The sequence below is a fragment of the Erpetoichthys calabaricus genome, chromosome 14 (assembly GCF_900747795.2).
Source record: "Erpetoichthys calabaricus chromosome 14, fErpCal1.3, whole genome shotgun sequence".
NCBI lineage: Eukaryota > Metazoa > Chordata > Cladistia > Polypteriformes > Polypteridae > Erpetoichthys > Erpetoichthys calabaricus.
Window position 1 is genome coordinate 1621737 of NC_041407.2, and position 23918 is coordinate 1645654.

At 48.2% G+C, this 23918-nt stretch overlaps 2 protein-coding genes across 2 annotated transcripts in view; one reads left to right on the forward strand and one right to left on the reverse strand.

Moving 5' to 3' along the window:
* radil2a (Ras association and DIL domains 2a) overlaps positions 1 to 9713 on the forward strand; it is a 69918-nt gene extending 60205 nt beyond the window's left edge. The window contains exons 14-16 of the mRNA XM_028818430.2: positions 1698 to 1813; positions 4603 to 4742; positions 6065 to 9713. Of these exons, the coding sequence (XP_028674263.1) occupies positions 1698 to 1813; positions 4603 to 4742; positions 6065 to 6164 (356 nt within the window). The 3' untranslated portion in view covers positions 6165 to 9713. The remainder of the gene's footprint in view (positions 1 to 1697; positions 1814 to 4602; positions 4743 to 6064) is intronic.
* A 1831-nt stretch (positions 9714 to 11544) lies between these two features.
* LOC114664812 (uncharacterized) lies at positions 11545 to 23482 on the reverse strand. The gene is made up of 6 exons (XM_028819091.2): positions 23323 to 23482; positions 19216 to 19375; positions 15345 to 15516; positions 13641 to 13764; positions 13184 to 13330; positions 11545 to 12059 (listed from the first exon to the last, which is right to left on the reverse strand). The coding sequence occupies exons 1-6, from the start codon at positions 23352 to 23354 to the stop codon at positions 11720 to 11722; spliced, it is 975 nt and encodes a 324-aa protein (XP_028674924.2). The 5' UTR covers positions 23355 to 23482; the 3' UTR covers positions 11545 to 11719.
* Positions 23483 to 23918: the final 436 nt, after the last annotated feature.

Sequence of the window (23918 nt, forward strand, 5' to 3'; positions counted from 1 at the left end):
AACAAGTACACTGATAGTCAATGGCTGAAGACCCCAACACCATAAGGTATAGTGGGAGAAGAGGAAGTTAAGTAAGTAAGTAAGTGAGCATGCAGCCCGTCTTTATAGCGCCTTTCATTGGCAGCACCGTCACAAACTTTACTTACAGCCGACTTTTATGCCACATGGAGCTCCTCACAGTCAGACGTGAATGAAGTGCAGTGCCAGTGTCAGTAAGAATAAAGTGTTGGGCACTGTGTTTATAGCGCCTTACAACACTCTGCAATCTTGGACTGCTTTATTGTGTTGCAACTCACTTTTTCCCATTTAAGTCTCTTTGTGAACCCCTTGGTGAATTGAGCGCAACCTCCAGAGTTGAGGGTCTCCCCGTGGGGGGACCCACATGGTGGGAAATGCTGGCTTCAATAATCCTAAAGTGAATCCACCTTAATTAAAAGAGAAGTGTCTCTGTCATTCCAACAGGCGGCGCATCACAAATATTTCTACATTAACTTATTTGGCTGGCGCCTTCATTCAAGGTGACTTACAACATCTATGATACAATTGGTTCCATTTCATTTGGTGTTCCAGTTGGAGCAGAGGCAGGTCAGGTGACTTGCTCAGGAAAACACAATGGTGTCAGCAGCAGGATTTTAACCCACAAATCCTTGGGGTTTGCGATCCAAAGTCTTAACCACTACACCACACTGCCTGCCTCTTGTTATAGTAATGCATTGCATTTTTCATTCCAACAGATGGCACACCACAAACATTTTTACATTTACTTATTTGGCTGATGCCTTTGTCCAAGGCAACTTACAACATTTATGATACAGTTGGTTCCATTTCATTTGGTTTTCCAATTAGAGCAGAGGCAGGTCTTGCTCAGGAAAACACAGTGGTGACAGCAGCAGGATTTGAACCCCACAACCTCAGGGTTTGAGGTCCAAAGCCTTAACCACTACACAACACTGCCTGCCAATTTTTAGTAATGTGTAGCGTTTGTCATTCCAACAGATGGCGCATCACAAACATTTTCAGTAATAAAATGCGTTCCTTTTTTATTCCAACAGATGGCGCATCACAAACGTTTTCAGTAATAAAATGCGTTCCTTTTTCATTCCAACAGATGGCGCATCACAAACATTTTCAGTAATGAAATGTGTTCCTTTTTCATTCCACAAGATGGCGCATCACAAACATTTTTAGTAATATAATGCATTATCTTTTTCATTCCAACACATGGCGCATCACAAACATTTTCAGTAATAAAATGCGTTCCTTTTTTATTCCACAAGATGGCACATCACAAACATTTTTAGTAATGCATTATCTTTTTCATTCCAACAGATGGTGCATCGCAAACATTAGCACTTCTTTTATGAATCGCAAAGCAAATGGAGTATAACAGTGCCATGTGCATTTGCACAGCCTATTAGGAGTAAAAGAGGAGGATATGTGACCAGGGCAGCAGTTAGTGCGGGTGTCATTTGTATCTACAAATGTGTGTATAAAATGTCGATTTCATATTTCTATCTCAGGTACCCAACTCCACATCATTTGGGCCACATTTTTGGCATCACTGCATGACTCCGAAGCGCCACCTAGTGGTGCACATTAAGACATTTATATCCATTGCCTCTGATGAGCTTGTATGTTCTGTGGTGGGCCTCAAGCCCCTCATTCTCGAGGTGACCCCTCTTGTTTTCTCCATTCAGTATCCCAGGTAAATTCAGAAGGAAAGGTGCAGGGAGACGAGGAAGACGAGGAGGTGTTTACAGTGGAGTTGGAGAGAGGACCCCACGGACTCGGCCTCGCCTTAGTGGATGGATTGGTGAGTACAGGCAGTGGTGGTGGGGGGCTATGGAGGTTTAAGCTCCTGATCTACGCTTACCCGGCCCTGATATTTCTTTTTGGAAACTTGCAAGGACCACCGTGGTAAGCCCCTGATCTTTGGGTCTGTCATTCTTTGTCCCCCCTCACTTCGATTGTGTGTATTAACTTCAATGGCAGCTTGTGACCCCGCACTCTTCAACTGACCTCCTGCATGTTGAAGCCCCTGGACGAGGCGGACCGTCCATCTTCACTTGCGTTTCTTTCCCCAATCGTTCACCTCCCTGCAAAGTTGATATGACATGGCAGCCAATGAATGAGCAGGACTCCTGACCAATGAATGGGGACGAGGGCGGGTCTTCTCCTTCTTCTTGAGGGACTTTTCCGGAAGTGCTGTATTTAGGTGCGTGTTTGGGACGTTGTGAGCGCACGGCTGCCATGTGGGTTATGCGTCCCGAGTGAATGGAAAGGCTTCTGAAGATTCTTTGCTGTTTGTTTGCCGTTGGTTTTCATTGACGGCCATTGTTGTCCGAACTTGATCTCTCTTTAAGTGCAAACAACACGGGGTACGAAACACACGTGTAAAAAAATCTCATTTTTGGGTTGAGCAGCTGGCCGCCATGTCACATGACATCGCTTAACTTTGAAAAATGAAATCTCTTGCTGTGTCTTCAGTCCTGTGCTTTAATCTCTGCTGCCCCCTAGTGGCTCTTCCTGGCATATTTGCTTCATTTGAGCTCCTCGCTTAACCCCACATGTCACTGACTTGCCCAGCTGCAGCAATTTCGCGTTTTCGTTTCTCTCGGCTCAATTTCACTTTAAGCTGGAGAGTCGAGTGCAGGGATGGCAGACACAGAGCTCAGCCCTCACGTCAGCAGAGGACAGTAAGCCCCCAAGGGTACAGGCCTCCACTTCTTTCCCAGCACCGAGGGCTTTTATGACGGATTTGGGAAAAGAACGTGTGGCATGTGCCGCTGAGATGAAGCCCGCCAGTCCACCTGCGACATCTGCGCTCGCTGCTCCAGCTCCTGTGTAGTGCGCACGTGTGGTCCTGCTCCTCCATGGCGGACATGTTGGGCGCGCCTGTCCATGGTCTGCTCACAGGTGGACAGTCACATGACATCCTCTGCCAGTCATCTCCAAAGACACTTACAGGTCACGAGGACCGAGTCCAGTGAAGATCGGGCATCACCACTCTCCAGCCCCACAATTAGACATAGCTGTGAAAGGCGCTATATTAGGGTCATATATACAGAACCCAGTGACATTCGTACTTGCATGTGCTGATCCAGTTTGTGTCAACACTAGTGGGCCACCGCTGGTGGGGCGCCAGTTTATAATGGAAGTGGGTCACCATTCTGGCGATTGTGCTAGACAAGCCCCCCTCCACTCCCACCCTGGTCGCTCTCTATTCACCGAGGTGGACTCCCTCCTATCTGGTGGGTCACAAAGACACTTACATGGAAAAAAAGGGGGTCACAGCACCCTAAAAGTTGAAGAACACTTCACGATTCAAACATGTGGCACATCTCTGCTATCCAGCCATGAAAGGCGCTATATAGTAAGTTTTAGGGTCATATATACAAAGCCCGGCATGTGCTGATCCCGTGTTGCTCTTTGTGTGTGTGTGTGTGTGTGTGTGTGTGTGTGTGTGTGTGTGTGTGTGTGGTAGGTCACGCAGTCATTCTATAGCATGGTCCAGATCTAATTATGCAACTTTTAATGCAATGCAGGAAAACAACGTAAGACAAAAGAATTGTTTGAAATATCTTGTAATAAACGAATGCAGGGCAGGTGCTGCCATCTATCAGCAACAAAAAGAATTTTTTTGTGAATTCTCTATTAATAAACTTAAGTTACTGCGGTGGGTTGGCACCCTGCCCGGGATTGGTTCCTGCCTTGTGCCCTGTGTTGGCTGGGATTGGCTCCAGCAGACCCCTGTGACCCTGTGTTTGGATTCAGCGGGTTGGAAAATGGATGGATGGATGGATAAACTTAAGTTATAGCATAATGAAAATTGCATAATTGCATGATTAGATCTGGACCACCCTGTAGATACCAACCCCCCACCCCAAGTTTAACGATCACGCTTGAATCACCAAGGCAGACCCCCGCCCCCCAAACTGGGGGATCACAAAGACACTTGCATGGGAAAGAGGGGGGTCACGACACCAAAATGGTTGAAAAACACTTTGCTATCCAACATGTGGCGCATCTCCACTCCCCAGCTATGAAAGGCGCTATATAGTGGGTTTATAGGATGATTATTCCCCCTCTTTTATTGCTAATGGCTTTATAAAGCGCTTATTACAAAACACGCATGTATTCTCACATCGCGTTCTCAGAGTTAGGGGGGCAGAGCCTGGTCAGGCAGCTTTGGGCAAGTTCGGGGTACTTTTGTCTAGCGCCCCCCACTGACGAGTCCACCACACCCACCCCGTCAGCGGCCAGTCAGCCTAATGTGGGTCACAGGCTCCTATTTGTTATAAGGGTGGGGGGGTCGTGAAATGTCTAAGCGATCAGCATTGCTGTGTGACGCGCTCACCAAGGGGGCTCCCCTCGCTCTGACAGTCGTCTTCAATTTACCAAGGTGGACCCCCCAAAGAGGGTCACAGAGACACTTACATGAGCCCCTGTGATGAAGTCATGAAGCGCACGGTCAGGCGCTCGCCCCATCGCCGCACACACACGAGATCACGTTGTCGTCACACGCGGCCCCTCCGTCCTCGGCCCCCTGGCACACTCCACTGTCCATTGACTGCCCCGTGTTTGGTTTCGTTTCTTTTCCAGAAGACCCAGCTGAACATAAGTGGGATTTACATCAAATCTCTGGTGCCGGACTCTCCAGCTGCCAAATGCAACAAATTGCGTCAGGGGGACCGCATTCTCGCCGTGAATGGAACAAGTCTGGTGGGACTGGACTATAACATGTAAGTATGCTGTGGTCCCGCAGAGCGCCTCCCCTGGCGGGGGCACAACACACCGTGCCACGCGCTGCCACCTCTGGCATGACGTGCATAGCTGGTGAAGTGAGGTGACGGAGCACACAATAAGCGTGACTGCCATCTTACTGTCTGGAGGGAATGTGTGACGAGGAGTGGGACAAGGAGAGCCACCACTAAGAAGCCGAATTAATCGACAATGCACAGCTAGGCCAACGATAAATCGACAGAACGATATTAACGGCGTCACACGCGTGGGCTCGGGAGACAATGCCAGGGCTCGTCTAATGGTAATTCCGCCCGAGTTGAGGGTTGGCGCTGTCACTTTGTACCTCTCATCTCTCGTGCAGATCTGATGATCGGTGACAGGATGACAGGTGGCATCACTTCTGGGTTCCGGTCTCCTGAGCCCCCCTCACCGGCCTTTTAACTCTTTAGGGTCTTTCTGTGTGTTTATTACGACAGAAACCAATGGACAACGTTGACAATTTAACAAAACTGACAGAGGAAGAGACCAGCAAATAGTTGGCATAAAAGAGACGTCCAGACCCGCTCCTTCAAAACGGACGCCGTGCTTCTTGGGAACGGCAACAGCAAAGTGCGGTGGAGCGCAGCCCTCCTCGGCGGTGGGTGAGCATCGAGATGGGGTGCCACGTCCACGTCGGTGAACCTCCTATTGAGCTCCTTGCTCTCCCTCTCTTTAACTTTCTGGACGTTCTGCGCCTCTTCGCTGGTGTGTGCCCCACGGCCTCAAACGGGCAAAGCCCGAACTGGAACTGTGAACACACGATTATAGGTGGGCGTCGTTTTAGTAGGGGACCTCATCAGCTGGGCAGTTTGGGCTGGACGTGCGCATACACACAGCCAAGGGTGCAGAGGACACTGCAGGGCCAATTGCCCTGGGAACAGGCTGGCAGCGCCCAACACAAAGACATCACCGACTACAAACAGCAAGGCATTTCTAGAGGAGCACAAATTGTCCGGGAGCAAGCTGATGGGGGTCCGAGACATTGGAATAATTTGGTGTAAGTTTAACGTCACTTAACAGCAGCTTGTCGCGTATTTTGCACAACATGTCATTTGTTGTGCCCGCCGGCCCTTGATGCGCAAACGCCACTGCTCTTCCAACTTGGCGGTCCCCAGCGAGGGTCTCTCCTTTCTCCATTTTGGAGTCAGACGTGAATGCTTACGCAGTTTTGTTGTCCACGTGATCTTGCCGGATTGTGTCGTCTGTCACTTTTATTGCAGTGAGAGGTCTTGAGATGTTCGGTGGTCAGCCCACCACTAATGCCCCTTTCTGATTCTTCCAGTGGCAGGGAGCTGATTCGGGCCTCGGGGGACACGCTAAGGCTGCTGATCGCCAAGTCAGAGTCCTGGGTGTCGTCAAAGATCACGGCCACCAGATGTTAGATCAGCCGAGAGACGAGATGGGACCACCAGGTGCACTCGACGTTCTGAACGGTTGAAGGAGCTTCTGCCCGTAATGGCCTGCCGCCTACATCGACGTTATTGAAGGGGGTTCAGAGGTCAGAGCAGTTCACTCCACGCCAGCAAGTTCAATGGAAAGGTGAAGGAGAATCGCCAGCATCGCCCCCTGGTGGTGCAGCAGCTCTGCTCGACTTCAGCTTTTGGGCGACGGCCATTGACTGAGAACTACAATGTTATTTATATATCTGGAAACTCGCTAACGGGTCTGTGGTGAGACCAACATGATGGTCGGTTTTGACACCGGGTTCTGGACATGAAGGGCATTTCCAGGCAGGGAGGTGCCCCTTTGCCAATGAGTGAGGGCAGGCTGGAGAACCAGCAACCATTTGGTCCTGGAAATGGAAGGGCGGGGTGGTTGAATGTCAGGGATGGACTGGAATCAAAGGGTAACTCTGGACAATTATCTGGACCGGCCCACCACAAACAGCAGCGGGCAGACGCCAATCCTCCCAGCGCCCCCATGATCTGCTAGTTAAGTTGTCCATGCCATGCAGGGGCCGCCCAGGCGCTCCGATACTCCTACCGCTTTGTCCTCCTGCCTCTCACCAGCAACCCTGTGCTGGTTTTTGACGAGAACATGGCCTCCTTGGCGTCTCTAGATGGGGTCAGTCCAAAAGTGGTGAGCAACGTAATAGAAATAAAAAGAGTCAGGGCTCACGTTTTTAAGAGGCATTTTGTGTTTAACCCAAGGGGGGGCGCTCATGAGTAGACCCTGACCCAGAACTTCAAAGCGGTGGAGTGTAGTGAGGAAGACCACAAGGATTTACAGAAGACACGAAGGCTGTAAGAGGCCAACTGGGCCAAAACGCGCTGACGGGCACCAAAAGAGGGGGTTCCCTGGTACCTCGAATCCCCTTTGGCTTCGGCTGCAACACCTAATGGTGATGAAAAGTGTTGCCAACAAATTTCTGGAGCTGGTTGGGTATTCCGAGCGCCACTTCGTTGACCAAGAGCAACGTCCTTTGCGGTGTGAGATGTGGCCGAGGCGGAGGATTTCAACGCAGTGAAGGACCCAAAGCCCTCGAGAGGGAGAAGGAAATGGGACACCCAGTAGCACGGCACTCTCAGCGTCACTTCCTCCTGGCGACTCTCCGAGTTGTTGATGACCTGCAACTCTTCTTTCATGTTGGATTTCTTTCGATGACAGCCATCCGGGGGGCTCGTCGTGTGGTGGGTGCTCTAATCGGCGCAGGCTCCCCACCACAGCCATGGCTGGGATTTCATGGTAAACGGTTAGGAGAAAGAAGGCCTGAAGTGCGTGCGACTCGGCTCATCTCGTGGTCTCTGCTGCCATCTAGCGTTTAACGTCAAACAATACGCTCTGTGCGGCTTGGTTAAAGTTTAACCTTCTTGCCGTTATGTTTACCCCCCGGAAAAACAAGCCAAGAATATTGAATTTTTTTTCAACAAGGAAAAAAGTTTGAGAAGCACGTAAACATCAAATACGGTAGAAGGGGTCCGTCTAATGTCCACTGCTGTGCGGATGAAGATTTAGTACTCGTCCTTCACGTGATACACTTCGAGAAAGTCGCTCGATGTCGCAATCAGGACCGTAGGCTCGTTTCTTTGCGCACGTGGCCGTGTAGAAGGTCAGCGATTGACCTGCCCGATGGACGCGCCTCTTGTGTTATCGTAGGCCACCATTTCCCCGACACGGTCCATGTGCTTAGGGGGCCACCGTCTTCCTGGTCCTTACTCTCAATCACAATTTTTTGTTTGCCTTTTTGTCACACAGCTACTGTCGTAACGCGCTGAAGTTTCACGTGACCCAGCTCGCCAGGGCCTATCGTGTTGGTTCGGTCGTACGGCGCCTGTTCGTGTGTCCCTTTCACCGTTCCTGACAAATTCACATCGTCATCGCCATCACTCGATTCGAGCAACGCTTCAGTTTCAGTTCGTTGTAAAGCTGCCTTTACGCCTTGTCGTTTGCCGTTGGTTTTTGTTGGAGGCTCCGCCCCACTCATGAATATTGATGAGTTGACTTAGAATGGCAAAACATATAGAAACATTCATGGTTTTAGTTGCATGGTGTTAATGTGTCCACTAGATGGCAGGCAGCAGAATTCTGCCCTGAGTGTTATTCGGGTTTAAACGCGTAAAGCGGGTCGTGACACGTCACCCCAAGTCTGACGCGTGGTTAACCGTAAAATTTCAAGTCCGAGTGGCGCTCGGGATTAACGCCGAGGAGGTTAACGATGGACCTCACAGTAGTTGGGAACAAAACTCAGGCAAACAGAACTTCAGTGCGTACTCGGACCACCGTTCTGCAGGCAAGTCATCGTTCAAGCAATGAAACTCTTCAAACTCTGAGCGAAGTGCTGTCACTTTTTCAAATCTCGTGACCAATTGGTTCATCAAATTAGCCATTAAACCAACTCGGCTGCCCAACTTCCCCTCAAACATGCCAGGTAGGCCCAGACCCTCTGGCAAACCTGAGGAGCTCACCCGGGTCAGCCAGGCACCTACTAAAAAACAAGTCCGCTGCCCCACCGGAGGTCCTCCAAACGGTCCCAGCAGGCTTTGTCCAGTGAGGGCTTCAAGTCCCAGGTGACCCTGCTGGAAAACGTTTCGTCGGCGAGTAATCAGAATATCGAGGAAAAGGAGACGCTGGGTTTGGACCAACCTCGGGTACAAGTGACTGCTTTTGTGGAATCTTTATACCGGCACATTGATTGTGTCACAACTGGTGGCACCCTGGTGCATTATGGGAGAATGTCCAGAGTTAGGGTTGGCGTCACGAGACTTTGTAACGGAAGTGCTACGTGATATTCTGACTGCAGAATCAGATTCCTGGGTATTACAAAAAAAACCAAAATGTCACCAGGATGAACTTTTTAGCCTCACGAAAATGCGAGGAAAACAAAAAATTCTAACACCCTGACCCCACAGCCTCCACAGGACCACCCGCTCCAGGGGGTGTCCCAAACTCGTTACGACGGGCCCTGCCAGCCTGCTCTTGACCCCCTTTTTGGTGTCCTGACCCACTTTTCCCCCCCACGTCGGCGTCGTCCCCCTTTCATGAATCAAAGACAATCGTCAAGAGCGGCGAGCGGAGTGGACATCTGTGTGATCGCTTAGGCAGCCCACCGTGTGCGATCATCTGAGTGCCCCCCCACTTGGTGATTTGAGTGCCCCCCACTGTCATAAGATGAGAAACACTTGTCTTATTTTTCAGAATTGCGCTTTACTTTGGAGGTTCGGCCATTTTGTTGAGTCGGCGGTCGGGTGAATTTCGGCCCAACGTCGACGTTGTTGGCTCTGACAGTGTTATTGTACGTAACTATTCATATACTGTATGTACATTTTATTTGAATTTGTAACATTTATATGAACAAATATTTTGTTATATATAAAGATAAAATATATTTTTCATTGTGATTTTTGGGTTTCTACCCGAATGGAGTAAAAACGAGAAAACTGGACAAAGGGGCCACCATCTCCACTAAAATAAACACACAGTGGTGTCTAAAATGGACTTTTACTTTTGTTTAAATTCCTGCTTCACGGATTTTTGTTAAACTTTATTGTGATGCTTGCTCTTTTCCTGATTGACCTTTTAATCGATTAAATGTTAAAGGAAAAAGACAATTAACAATTGTTAGCCATTGTGAATAAAAAGAAAAGAGGAAGACACCTAACCCCATCCCCCGCCGATGGCCACCACCCCCCCACCCCTAGGAAGGGTGTGATTGGACAAGAGGCGGGCGCGTCACGTCTGTCACAAAGGTGAGGAGGGTCCCGTGCCGACCCACGTAGCCACAGACCAGTGGGCTCAACGTGTGTTTGATGGAGAAACTACTGGAAGAAACGATTGAGGAGAAGATGGAGCGTCACACGGCAAGGACTGCCATATTGGCGAGCAGAGTTCGTGTTTTACTAAAATGACGGAAAGCTACGGGGATCAGAGGGGTGCAGATGACGTGATTCACGTGGATCGTCCTGGGAAGGTCCCACCTCAGCCATCTGACACCGAAGTTGGGTTTAGATGCGGCTCACCTGGAGAGGAACTGGGTGACCCACGTGACACTGGACTTTGACAAATGGCAGCAAAAACAATTTGGAAAGGACTGGGCGAGCACGTGAAGTTTAACGTCGAAAAGGTGGGCAACAGGAGCGTCAATTATAAATACAAGATGGGGAGACCCTGAGCTACAGGAAGATACCTCTGAGGAGGACTTCGGGGTTCAAGTTGACACAACATTTGCCACTTCTAAGTCCCCCCCCCACCCAATCGAAGATCCTTTTCCGCCTTGGCACTTCATAGGGCACACTTTTCCACCCACTTGGAGAAGTTGTCAACTACAACCCAGAAGAACGTTTTCCTGGACTTCATCCACTCCATTGATGACGTGTCTCCTGGGCACTAATGCAGGACGGCTATGGTTCCCCAGTCGGTAAACCAGGAGGCCGTTCTTTACATGGGACCACCCATCTTTGAGAATGAAAACCTTGCCACAGCTAGGATTTTCCTCAAGGTCTTCATGCGTCTAAGGTGTCCACGCCTATCGCGACACATCCCGAGGTATTTAGGGGTCTTGCACCTTTTTGGCCCTTTTGATTTTGGTTCCTCTGGGGGTACGTACCTTGATTTCCTGGTCACGATCCTCCTGTGTACTTTTGACGTCGTCTTATGTCCTGGTGCTGCCGTCTCTTCTCCTTCCAAGACAATTTGAAGACAGTTACATAGAAACCCGTGGACGGGATGTGCAGCTTGGGTACTCCAGAAATCCTCCCGCTGACTATGCCAAGTCCCAGGGTGACCCTATTTTCCCCTTTGTACTCTGTCTTTTATTATGGTGACCGTAACAGAATGGCCCAACTCTTCCTCGTGTCTCTTGCTTTCCTCTTTTATTAACATTCTAGAACCCAAGGCAGTTATGACACTTATTCATATATAAATTAAATTCAATTTTCCAACTGTGCCCAAATATAAGCAAAGTAAAAACACGTGTGACACAAATGGCTGGGCAGATGCTTGCTGCTGTCTTATTCGTTTCTGGTCCAGCTTGGTCTTTGCTCCAGGATGTCGTTGAGAGCTGGAGTTTCCTTGTTACCCCGTCTTAATGTCCGCCGGACCTCCATGATGTACTGTACCTCCCAGCCCGGTGCGATAGGCGGACCCCCTACTTCTTTCCAGGCCCATTCCAACCCCAGCCATCTCAGCCCACCTGTACTCCCCCAGGCCAGCTGGCCACTCCGATCCCAAAGGGTTAGTGGGCTTCCCTGCATGTTAAACTGTGACGCGGTTATGTTACCCCCCCATTACACCCACTTATACCCGGTGCGGTCATGAACTGAATCAAATATGAAGCGCCCTGTCCGCTGAACCAGCATGCATGATGACGGCCGTACCCACGGTGTTTGCTTACAAAGAAAGAAACGACAAAGGCGTATTCTTAATCACAAATACCCGTGGCGTCTGTGCCCACCTCTGGACTGACAGACCCCCGAGGAGCCATCCCCACCTCTATAGCTCCTTACCGTCGGCGAGTATTGAAATAGTAGTCGCAGTTCACAACTGGACAGCCCCGGAATTCCGTTCTAAAGTCGTAGTAAAGCGTCACCGGAGGAGGGCAATGCCGGGGTCCCCCGCTAAAGCCGCATTCTTCCAGTTCCTGGTCAGGTGGAAGAAAAGACTCCTCGGAAAATGATTTGTCCCTGAATATGCTCAGCTGAGTGCTCTCGATGCCAACTTTCTCTCGGATCCTGCAGAGAAGGCCGTACACCTGGGTGTCCGAGCGGACCACTACCTCAAAGTGGCCGGGATGAGAGTGGGCATTGTCGAAAGTGAGAAGCCGGAGCCTCAGGAGGAGAAACCTACAAAATAAAAGACACACAAGACACGTTTTCTCTTTTTGTTTCGCCCAGAGCTCCGGTTTCCCTTTTTTACATTCCGACGATGTGCCTGTCAGGTTAACTGCTGACTCTTAGTTGGCCCGGTAGGTGAATGCGGGCGTGAATGTGCCCTGCGCTGGACTGGCACCTTGCCTGGGTTTGGTGGCTCGTTAACTGCTAAAGCAGCCGAGTATCTTTTAATAAAAGGAGGAATTACAACACGTTTAGAAATTTCCACCAAACCAAACCACGGGGCTTCCAGCATGGAGCCCTCAGGCCCCTCATTGCATTTGGGGGGTCACACTGGGCAAATGATTAGGGACACGTGTCCACCTGCTTATCCACGCAATTATCTAATCAGCCAATCGCGTGGCAGCAACACAAATCCTGCAGAGCCAGGTCAGGAGCTTCAGTTTATGTTCACATCAGCATGGGGAACAAATGAGAGGTCAGTGATTGGGACGATGGTCATGGGTCACTGTTGGTGCCACACGGGCTGCTTTAAGGATTTCTGTAGCTGCTGATCTTCTGAGATTTTCACCCAACTCTCCCAAGAGTTCACTCAGAGAAACCCAAAAACCGTCCAGTGAGCTCTGTGGACAATGAGAGAATGGCCAGAGTGGTCGGAGGTGACAGAAAGGTGACAGTGACACAGGTACAGCTGTGGTGCACACGTGCAGCAGGGCCGTCTTACCAGCATCATAGAAACTGCCCCCGGGGCAGAGTAGTGCGCCCCATTTTAATAGCAAAACAGAACCACACTTGGGCATTAGAAAGCTCCGCTGGCCAGTGTCCACTGTGCCCACACGTGAAGACGGCCCTGATATGCAGCATGCTGGGATTGGCGCTGGCTGATTTCATGACATTAAACTAGACAAGCAGTTTAGAAAGCAGATGGGTGGACAAATGATTTGTTTCAAGACTCGGAACAATCAGAAAGTTACATTTAGAGTTAAAGTGACAACACGGGAGTGGGACGTCCTGCAATCACTAAGGGGACGGAGTAGTGCTGTGTCGATGCAGAGGACCACTTAGAACAATGAAATGTTCGACAGACAGACACCCGAGTGCTCCAAGGGCTGGAGATCTCAACCCCACAAGCGTACCTTGGTGGACCTGGCAGAAGCTTCAGGGACTCCCGGCCACACTCGGCCACTTTGCAGTCCATCTCAGCCAAAGTGTCTTCAGCTTGGTCGTTGTCCTCTTCCTCCAGGCCATCCTCTTTGTATTCGTCTGCCGTCTGATCTGCAAATCTGACAAAGTGACGCATCAGGGTTTGTGACGTGGCACATACAGCACTAGCTGGTCAGGCGTGAGCTGCTCTGAAATGCTTAAAATGTTCAGGAGCGCTCATAATGTGGCACACACAGATGGCATGGTGTCACTTGGGTGCCATCCTGCTCCGTCAGACGCTGGCTGCCTGTGACTGTAAATTGGATACGCATGTCACAGGGCCAAATGGTGAGACAAAAATCAAAGAAGAAATCAGAAATGTTTTCTTCTTCTTCAAAATTACTGGCGTTTCTCACTTAACAGAAGAAAGCCCAGAGTTGGAACGCATACCTGGCTCTCTGCAGACTGGCAGCCAGCTCGATGTAGTCAACGCTGGAGTCCTGATTCTGATCGAGGAGCCGAGTCAGGGTGTAGAGCTGGGCCTCAGTGCAGGGAATGTTCAGGTCTCTCAGGCCTCAAACAGACAAAGACACAAAGTGTTACTTAACACCAAGCGAAATCCCACTGCTGACACCAAAATATCCTACCATCATGGACTGGGAATGGGAAATGAGAACACCAAAGACCCCCCCCCCCCCCCACAAATGCCAAGCTGTCAAAGCCCAAAACGTTAAATAAAGAATTGTAGTTGAAAGTCTAGAATTGATTTTATTACAAATTTACACCACAAACGTGCTGTCCACAAATCCCACATCTTGGACATGTAAGACATTTGACAAATGAGAGGAGAGCCTTCAGTCCAAGTTGTCACTCGTCCGTTTAGCTGTCCCAAAATCTCATCCTGGTCCTTGGTGAAGGTCGTCCAGGTCTCTGCTTCAACTTGATGACCTTCCAGATTCTCACATCATTGTGCACGTAAAGAAGAGCCTCCTGGCTTCAGGCCTAAAGACGCGTGCGCCTTAACCTCACCACTATGAGGAGAGAATTCTGCTGGATCCGCTTTGTTGATGCCTCTGAGGATACTGGAGATCAGGACAAAGTCCAGAAGTGGTCTCCCCTCTGCTCTGACGACACAGGCTCGGCGCTCTGCGTCTGTCACAGCAGGACGTGTCCTTAAGTTCCATGATGCATCTGGCTGTCCCCCTGGGCACAGCTTCAAGTGCTGTTATGTCTTTCTTGTAGCGCGGTGACCAGACCTGCCCATGTGGCCTCCCTGGTGAGCTCTGCAGTCTGAACATAACGCCGTGTCATTTCTATTTAACAGTCTGAACCCAACATTCCTTTGACGATGGAAATGCTGGGTCACCAAAACCCCTCGTCCATTTTCAGAAGTCTTGTGCCTCCCATCTTGTATTCAGAGCTCCACTGAACTCCATTTTCCAAGAGTCTGTGCGATTTGTTTTTTGCCGCCTCCTCAGTGTCGGCCGTTCCTCAAATTTCAGTGCTGCCTGTGAGTTTCACTAACTACACCACAGTTGAGGACTATAAATCAGACAAAGTAACGGAGGACCCCCAAGAGCGAGTCCACTGATGGCCTGACCCCACCTGGAGTTTCCCCTCCTGTCTTTTGGTGTGTAACGTATGACACGTTTCTATTCTCTGCCTGAATATCTCATCATCACTCCATTTGGACTGGCAAGTCAGAATTTTCAACTTCCAAGTCAGCAGTGGCCCCCAAAAGTCAAACTTCCTACTCACCCCCATCCCCGACCTCCGAGTCTAAGATGGCCGCACCGCTCATTGACAGACGTGTAGTTTGTAGTATGAGGCTGTTTATTAGCCCCCCTTATTAGCCGTTCACACAGTGCTGCCCGTGGACGCGTCGCTTTGGTCTTTGCATCGCTGGCTCACTGGTCGTCTGTCTTCCAAAAGAGTAAGCACAGCAGGTTTTCCTGAAGGCGTCCATATTGGTTTTCCGAACATTTTACTGGAATGTGGTCAAACTCGTGTCAAACTCCAACATCCAACTTCCAAGGTTAAAGGAAAGCAGCATTACTGGGAAGTTTGGGTGAAGTGACAGTAAGCCATCAGCAGTGTGGTGACAAGGACACAAAGTGCGCGTGACCCGCACGCCTCATGAGGTAAACGTCTTACCGAGTTTGAATTCCTCACAGCTCAGAATTCCAGTGCCGTTCTGGTCGTAGTTCCCAAAGAGATTCATCACCTGCTGGTGACGAGTTTTAAGCCACAAGTCTATCCGGTCCAGGAACTGTCCAAACTCCTCTTTATTGGACTGAAATTCTTGGCTGGCCTTTTCCAGTTTTGCCTTTCAGAAACAACAAGAACAACAAAAAAGAAAGAAAGAAAGAAAAACAAATTAAATAAAATAAGGCAGTTCTACACACGCCTGTCTGTCTGTCTGCCCCCGAGGGTCCCACGCTCTACTCCATCACTCTCAGCGGCTGATTGTTTTGCCTTCTTCTCAATCGCCTGAACTTCGAGCCGAGGGCATTCCGTTGGTTTCACTTTTCTGCCCTCAATGACTTTACCAGGAAAGTCTGCCTGCTGAACAAGCCACCCACCCACTAAGACGTTTGAGGACCCCTTCACCCACTCACATGTCACATACAGAACGAGTTCATTCTAACAGTTGGTGCATCACAAACATTTGTAGTAATACAATGCATTGATGTCGAGCAGATCAAAACCTTGAACCTCCAGTCAGGCCAAGAGTGGATAAGAAGAAAGAAGTGAAGATTCCTGGGTTCACACAGAACAAGAATGGGGGATGACAAATGGAGGGGCTCTGCTGGCTAAGGGACCCTTTAAGTGCTTGTTTCACATTTGTCCCTGTGCTCATCCCTTGCCCTGCGTGTACCTGCAGTGCCTCTCCTTGGTATCCTTGTGTGTCTGAACCTCTCCTGGCCGGCATGCCACCCCCGAATCCCACCCTCAAGCACGTTCCCACAAAGCCAGCTTCTCAGACTTTGTCAATTTAAAGCGTCTTTCTCGCCTCCTGTCCTTGAAGACGACTCTCTGTGTGCCTCCTACGCCTTCACACCTCCTCGTGTGTCTCACACCTCGCACTTCTTCTTTTGATCTCCAAACTGACCAATGACACCAAAGTCAAACTGACCAATCAGATTGCTTGGAGGGACCAGGCACACACAAACACTAATGTTTTATTAGTAGATGATTGTTTATCTGTAGTCAGCCTGTATGTTGCAGTGCATGCCATCATGGATGAGGTACTGTTAGGCCGAAATATATGGAAGACACCATGCTGCAGAGCTGCCCTTTGGTACAATTCAGCATTGTTATAATGGCACATCCAAAGAATCAGCTCATCAGCACTTACAAAGATGTGCCAGTTTAAATAAGCTGCCTGGGATAACTGGGCAATACAATGCATTGCATTTGTCATTCCAACAGATGGCGTGTCACAAACATTTGCAGCAATACAATGCATTGCATTTGTCATTCCAACAGATGGCGCATCACAAACATTTGGAGCAATACAATGCATTGCATTTTTCATTCCAACAGATGGCGTGTCACAAACATTTGTAGCAATACAATGCACTGCATTTGTCATTCCAACAGATGGCACATCACAAACATTAGCACTTCTTTTATGAATCCCATAAAAGTTGGCATATAACAGAGACACTGCAACCAGACAGACACAGACATGCAAACACTTGTCCTTCTATTAAGGTGGAGAATCCGATTTCTGCCCATCTGTCAGATACTCTCTGTTGGACGTATTCAGCGTTAACGTTTGCAGTGCAGTGTGTCTGTTGCTGTGTCTCTATTATATGCCACTAGCTGTGCTGCACGCCTAAGATGGGTTACAATCTAAGCCGCCCACATAGAGCTCAGCATATTCAGTGTTAAAGTTTGCAGTGCACCTTCTATTGGAATGCATTTTTGTAATACATGTAGCAATAAAATGCATTACATTTTTGTTCCCACAGATGGCACAGCACAAACATTTGTAGTAATAAAATGCATTTGTACAAAATGTTTGTTATGCCCCATCTGCTGGAATGTTAAATGTAATGCATATGTCTCTGTTATATGCCATTTGGTATGGGATTCATAAAATGCAGTGTTACTGACTGTGATACGCCATATGTTGGAATGATAGAGACACAGCAACTGGATGGAAATGACACACAGATGCATTTCCTTTTTTTTTTTTTTTAAGATGGACTGGCCCTGAAACCATTACAATGAATGCAGGAATCCAGTCCAACTGGCACGGAATGTTTGGGACAACAGACATGGCACTGCAGGATGGCACCAGACAGGGGGTGAAAGGAATGCTCTGCCAGGAATGATCATTTTTGTGTCCATTGCTTACCCCACATTGTTTGTAGAGATGGACAACATAAACTTTATAAATATCACATTTTCATGGGAAACGGAGACCACAAGATTCCTAATGCAATGGATTTGAATGGGGAGCCCACTTGAAGAACACCAAACACACACCTTACCTGACTGTCTCAGTGGTCGAATGTTGCTCCCCCACCCCGGCCCCATGCTATGGCCTGCAGCAGGCGTACAGCTTGACATGAGGTTAATTATTTTTCATGGCCAGGGATGCATTTTTAAAGGTTGGGGAGGTTTTGCCTTTCCAGAAAGTTCTGACATGATGCCTACAAGATTCCAGGCACTCGACCACCCAGGTCTCTTGCCCTTTGGCACTTCGTTCTGCATTAATGAACCAGTCAAGCATTCAGAAACCCTGAGGCCCTGGAAGCCCGTGGCATAAGCAGCAGTTTTACTTCACCACTTTTAAGTCCACGTGACTCGTGGCACAAGGAGATTAACTTCAAAGAACACGTTAGCAGGTCGTTAGTTCCACCAGTCAGGACGTGTCACTTGTGTTGTGTCGGTCAGCCACTGAGCGTACCCTCTTCATCCTCATGTAACCACATAGAAAAACAGGGCCCATTCTCCTCAATATGGGGGCAATTAATCCTGGCCACTCAACCAAACATGTTCATCTTCAAAAGTGTGGGAGGACACAACAGCAAACTCCACACAGTCGAAGTGAGGACTCCACACCTGTGAGGCAGCAGCGCTCACCACCAGCCTTCTAGACAGCAACATCAGCAAGGCATTTCAGTTCACAGCTGACTGTCTAAGCAAACACAGCAACACACATGCGTGTGCAGACAGTTGGCGGCCATAAGCCTTCCCATGGCAGCTTAGGAAATTGATAAAAAGCAAACATCTCATTTCCTGCCACCCTGCCCCTGACCTTCTGTATCACCGCCAACCTCTTTGGTACGAAACTATGAGGGTGAAAAACAAAAAGCACCTGCACATGTCCCACACCTGCCTGAGGAGCTGGCCCTGGACTGCAGGAGTCCTCTTGTGGTAGCCCCCCTGGACCCAACGCAGTGTCCCTATCGGACAAAGACTGGAGTGGAGGATGCAACGATCCATCTGCTCCACAAGGCTGGACAAAGCTGGTCGCACTGTGAGGACTCTGCTCTGTAGACAGACAGACAGAGAGAGAGGGGGATAGATAGTGAGTTAGAGAAATAGAATTTGGTACGGCTGGCTAGAGAGATAGCTAGGATTTAGTATAGTAGGCAGGATAGATAGATAGATAGATAGATAGATAGATAGATAGATAGATAGATAGATAGATAGATAGATAGATAGATAGAGAATTTGGTATAGTAGGCACGATAGATAGAGAGAAAGAGAGAGAGATAGATAGATAGAATTTGGCATAGTAGGCAGGATAGATAGATAGATAGATAGATAGATAGATAGATAGATAGATAGATAGATAGATAGATAGATAGATAGATAGATAGATAGATAATTTGGCATAGTAGGCAGGATAGATAGATTATTAAGTGCCTTTCATCTATCAATCTATCTCTCTATCCTGCCTACTATATCTAGCTATCCTAATTTTGTATCACCCCTTCCACATTAAGTGTGTCTTCCGAGGGCTCAAGCCCCAGGATGCCAGAGGACACAGAAGGCTCCCTCATACCAGTTTCTTCTCTTCTTTTGACAACTTGACCTTCTTCTTTGTCTTCCTCTTTTTCGTTATTCCTTGGTCACTTGGCTCTGCCAGTGGTGGATCCCCGCTGCTCTCCAGATTTGACGGTGCATCTTCTACACCACTGGACTGCTGAACGTCAGAGGAGACGCTAAGTACGAACAAAAAAGGAGATTTCAAAATGCTGCACATAAAGGAAGGATGGCACAGTGAGCAGCGCTGCACCCTCACACCTCCCAAGTCCTACATTTGGGCTGGGATGGGCTCAGAGTTTTCCAAAAGTGATTAATCAAAGTCTTGAGGGAAGATGTCTGACAATATCCAGACGCTGTCAAGGCCCTCTTGTTTTTTCTCCTCCTTCTCCATTTTTTCCAACTCATTTCTCAAAGCATTAGCCAGCCGGGCACAGATCTATCAAATGCCCAGGGAGGAGTGGCTATGTGCTGTGTGTTTTGTGGGTGCCCCCCCCCCCCCCCCCCAAGTGGTGGGGCCAAAGATCATGTGATCATTTGCACTCGATTGTTTCACAGACACAGATGAGCAAAGCCAGAATTTCAAGCCGTCCAGACGCAGGAAATCACATGTGACTGCTGGCTTCCCAGTCTGTGGCAGGTGCAGGGCTGCTTTTTATTACGAGAGTTCCAGAGTTTTCAAATTGAAACAGTGTGTTCAGGGCAGCAGTGCATCAAATGAATGTTCATATCAAGAAGTCTGATCTTCTAAATCACACAGGATTGAGGTGCCACGCCACAGCCTGGTGGTCTAAAAGAAAACGGCAAAATGCCAAAGGCATAAAAGGCATAAAAATAAAGTCATGGAATCTGAAGCCGGGAAGAAGCCACAGACATGGAGGGAGACGCCTGAGAATGGAGGCCATCATAGAAGGGAACAAGCACTCCGGTGCTAAGGGCGAGAAGTGATTTACTGGGGTGGAGATGAAGGGGTCGGGCTTCACAAACATGGGGGCTTCTGAGGAAACATCCAAAGCTATTTGATAAAGTAGAAACTAACATAGCTCGACATTTCAACAACTCTTTAATTAATGAGAACTAATAAGTCGTCACGTTACAAGACGGGGGGCTTCAGTGTTCAGAGATGAAACCTACTGGGACCACTGCTGGGGGGCTTTCTCTTAACATAAATAAATGTATGAATCAGACAAAAATGTATGCTGCAGATAGAGCTCAGGGTCAAAAAATGAATAGGTGTAACTAAAAAAATTATATTTACAGCTGACACAAAACTAGATAGACAGAAGTGAAAGGCGCGATAGATAGATAGATAGATAGATAGATAGATAGATAGATAGATAGATAGATAGATAGATAGATAGATAGATAGATAGATAGATAGATAGATACTTTATTAATCCCAAGGGGAAATTCACATACTCCAGTAGCATATATTATATATATATATTGTATATACATAGATAGATCAATAGACAGATCAATAGATAGAGAGACAGAATTTGGTATAGTAGGCATTATAGATAGATAATGTGAAACGTATTGGATAGACAGATGTGAAACGTGCTATATAACAGATAGATAGATAGATAGATAGATAGATAGATAGATAGATAGATAGATAGATAGATAGATAGATAGATAGATAGATAGATATGAAAGGCACTATATAATAAATGATAGATATGAAAGGTACTATATAATTAATAGATTGAGAGATAGATAGAATTTGGTATAGTAGGCATTATAGATAGATAATGTGAAATGCACTGGATAGACAGATGTGAAAGGTGCTATATAATAGATAGATAGATAGATAGATAGATAGATAGATAGATAGATAGATAGATAGATAGATAGATATGGAGGGTGTCATATAAATCAGACAGGACAGACGCATTGTACAGTGCACTGGAGTCAGCATGTAATTCTGCACAGTTTTAGTATCTTGCAAGGAAGACATAAAAGTCAAAGTCTTCCCTACGTGCCGTTTGCATGTTCTCCCCATGTCTGCTGCGTTTCCTCCTTCCAAGGCCCACAGACGTGCAGGTTAGGTGAACTGCCGTTGCTCATTTAGCTCTAATGTGTTTGTCATGAGTGTGATGTGTGTGAACGTCTTCCCCCGTGATGGACTGGCACCATGTCCAGGTGTTGTTCTTGTCTCAAGATGCCCTGTGATCCTGACCTGGGTGAAAGAGGCGCTATTAAAATAAATGCATTATAAGCAGGTTGGGAAGATGAATGGATTACGTGAAATGACATAAAGTGGAAACAGATTAAAACAAACTGCTAATACAAAGGCTCAGAGTGAATCCGACATTGACGCTCTCGGACTGCCGAGCCTGCATTAAGCAGCTTCAATAAACGGTGAATGGACTTCCTAAGCGCTTGTCAAGTTTCAGTGCGTCTCGTTACTTTTATCACAATCCAAGACGCGTCCTCTGCTGCCCCCTGCTGGCGGAAGAGCGATCAAACTTTCCTAGATTGCGGTGCACTTCTGAACTTTGTTGTACGTAAAAGAACTTGCTTTCTGGATTCATTTTCAGAAGAAAAAGGTCGTTGTAGGGTGTACTTATGAAAAACTCACAAAAGGTGTAATCTTTATTCTGCATTAATTGTCAACGTCAAAGAGTTCAGGTTTCGAAAGCGTAAGGCTGGACTGAGAGACGGTCAGTCCGCTAGGCGACACAGGAGGCCGCAGTTTCTGAGCGCGTCCCACACCCCCGGTCTCCGAGTGGACTGTGAAAACATTTCGGGTTATTCGATCAGTTGACTGACTTGTGTTTGTTTGTGTGTTTTTCTTTAATTACTTGAAGCGGAGAGTCGCCATCACGTCTGCCGTAACCCTTAACAGGTGATTTCGATTCAAGAGGCGTCCGCTCATTTAGCCGCACTGCTATTTTCGCCAGATATGCAGATTTTTATGGAACTTTTGCTTGACAGCTAATAGGAACTCGGTTGGGTTTCTGTCTCTAACGGCGTTCAGACCTGCCATATTTGAAGTGATTTACCAAATTAACGAATGGCTTTCAGTCGGAGGTGAGCAGGTTTGAGACTCCAGCAGCACTACGGTTGCAGCTTTTTCTGCTCGGCTATCTTTAAATCTGCTCCGTTTTTATTGATTTATTTTTGGTATGTGACAGTAAACAATCTCCTGTAATATTTCCGAAGGTTTCTTTGACGCCGTTTCCTGTCGACTCCTACCTGCCCCCGGGGGCTGCTCAGGCGCGCACTTGTTAACGACTCTGTGACAATGAGGCTGTGACCGGCGTCTGCGCCTTACACGTTTACATTTATTTTTACTTAGAAGTACTCGCCAATTCTTAAACATATCAGACTGATAAAAGCCCCCAAGTATTTTATAAAACAAAACAAGCTGGCGCAAATTAGACTTTGAAAATGGTGCAAGTGTCGCGGTCATGCGCTCTTAAAGCTGAATTACATGAAGCGATGACTCAAGAGATCAATTCATTTATAAGCAGGAGGAGACCACTGACTGAAGGGGGCGCCAGACTGATACTAGAGGAGGTCTCAGATATTTAAAGATGACTGCTAGTTATGAACTGTGTACACACCCATTAGGGAGGCGCTATATAAAATGTACGAATTATTGACCGGTGACACCCTTGGCTTTAAATCAGTAGACCACTGATGCCCCCAAGAAAATGACGCCTGAGTAACTTAAAACCCGCACGGACTGTCGATCTGCACCTTGAGGCGTTCGCACAAAACTTTCCGGAGTATTTTGGCAGATTTCTGTCGCGTTGACATGAAGTAAATTCGTCATAACGAGAATAGGAAACATGAAGAACACCGCAATGCTTTCAATCGATTTACTGAGACGTCTGTGCGCGACTCCACCTGCCTGATCTGAGCCGCTGGGTTTGGCGTGCAGCTGATTTGGTCTGAATGAGTGTATCCGGGGAGGGGGGGTTGCGCTTCAGGAGCTGTAGCCCCTGATCCACGAGGGACACCCCCTTAAGACATCCATTCATCGACCATACAAGAGTGGGGGCTAAGCCCTTAATAAAACCAGCGACGCCGATAGTCTGGATTCGATTCAAGGGGCGACCAGGCAACCCGTCGCAAACGCCAGCAGCGCATTCCTCGTTTTAAACGATTTACTTACCGTTTCTTAACTTTTTTGATTTTCTTGGGCATCTTTCTTGGCCAGTTTCTGTCGAATTATCCCGATCTTGTTCTTCACACGAGGGTTCCTAGGTCAGCATCAATGGTGCACGAGTGCGACTGCGCAGTAGGGCTCGCTACGCGCCAGAGGTACACAAACTCTGCTGCCATGGCAACCCCTTGAAGCCACCACTCACGTCCGCTGTTTATTCTGTGAAGGCGAATTAACGTTTGAATTCCAGATGTCTTAAAGTGGGGTAGCGCAGTGGGGTTCGCTTCCCGGGTCCAGGTGGATTGGCGAATCTAAATTGGCTCTAGCGTGTGGTGGGTGTGTGTCCTGCGGTGGGTTGGCACCCTGCCCGGGATTGGTTCCTGCTTTGTGCCCAGTGTTGGCTGGGATTGGCTCCAGCAGACCCCCGTGACCCTGTGTTCGGATTCAGCTGGTTGGAAAATGGATGGATGGATGTCTTAAAGTGTCTCGCAAAAATGACCGGTGGCTTTTCGTTGCGTCCCGGGAGTTCCCTTTGTGGAGTCTGCGTGTTCTCTTCGTGTCCGTATGGGTTTTCTTAGGCAACCCTAAGACACGCAGGTTAGGTG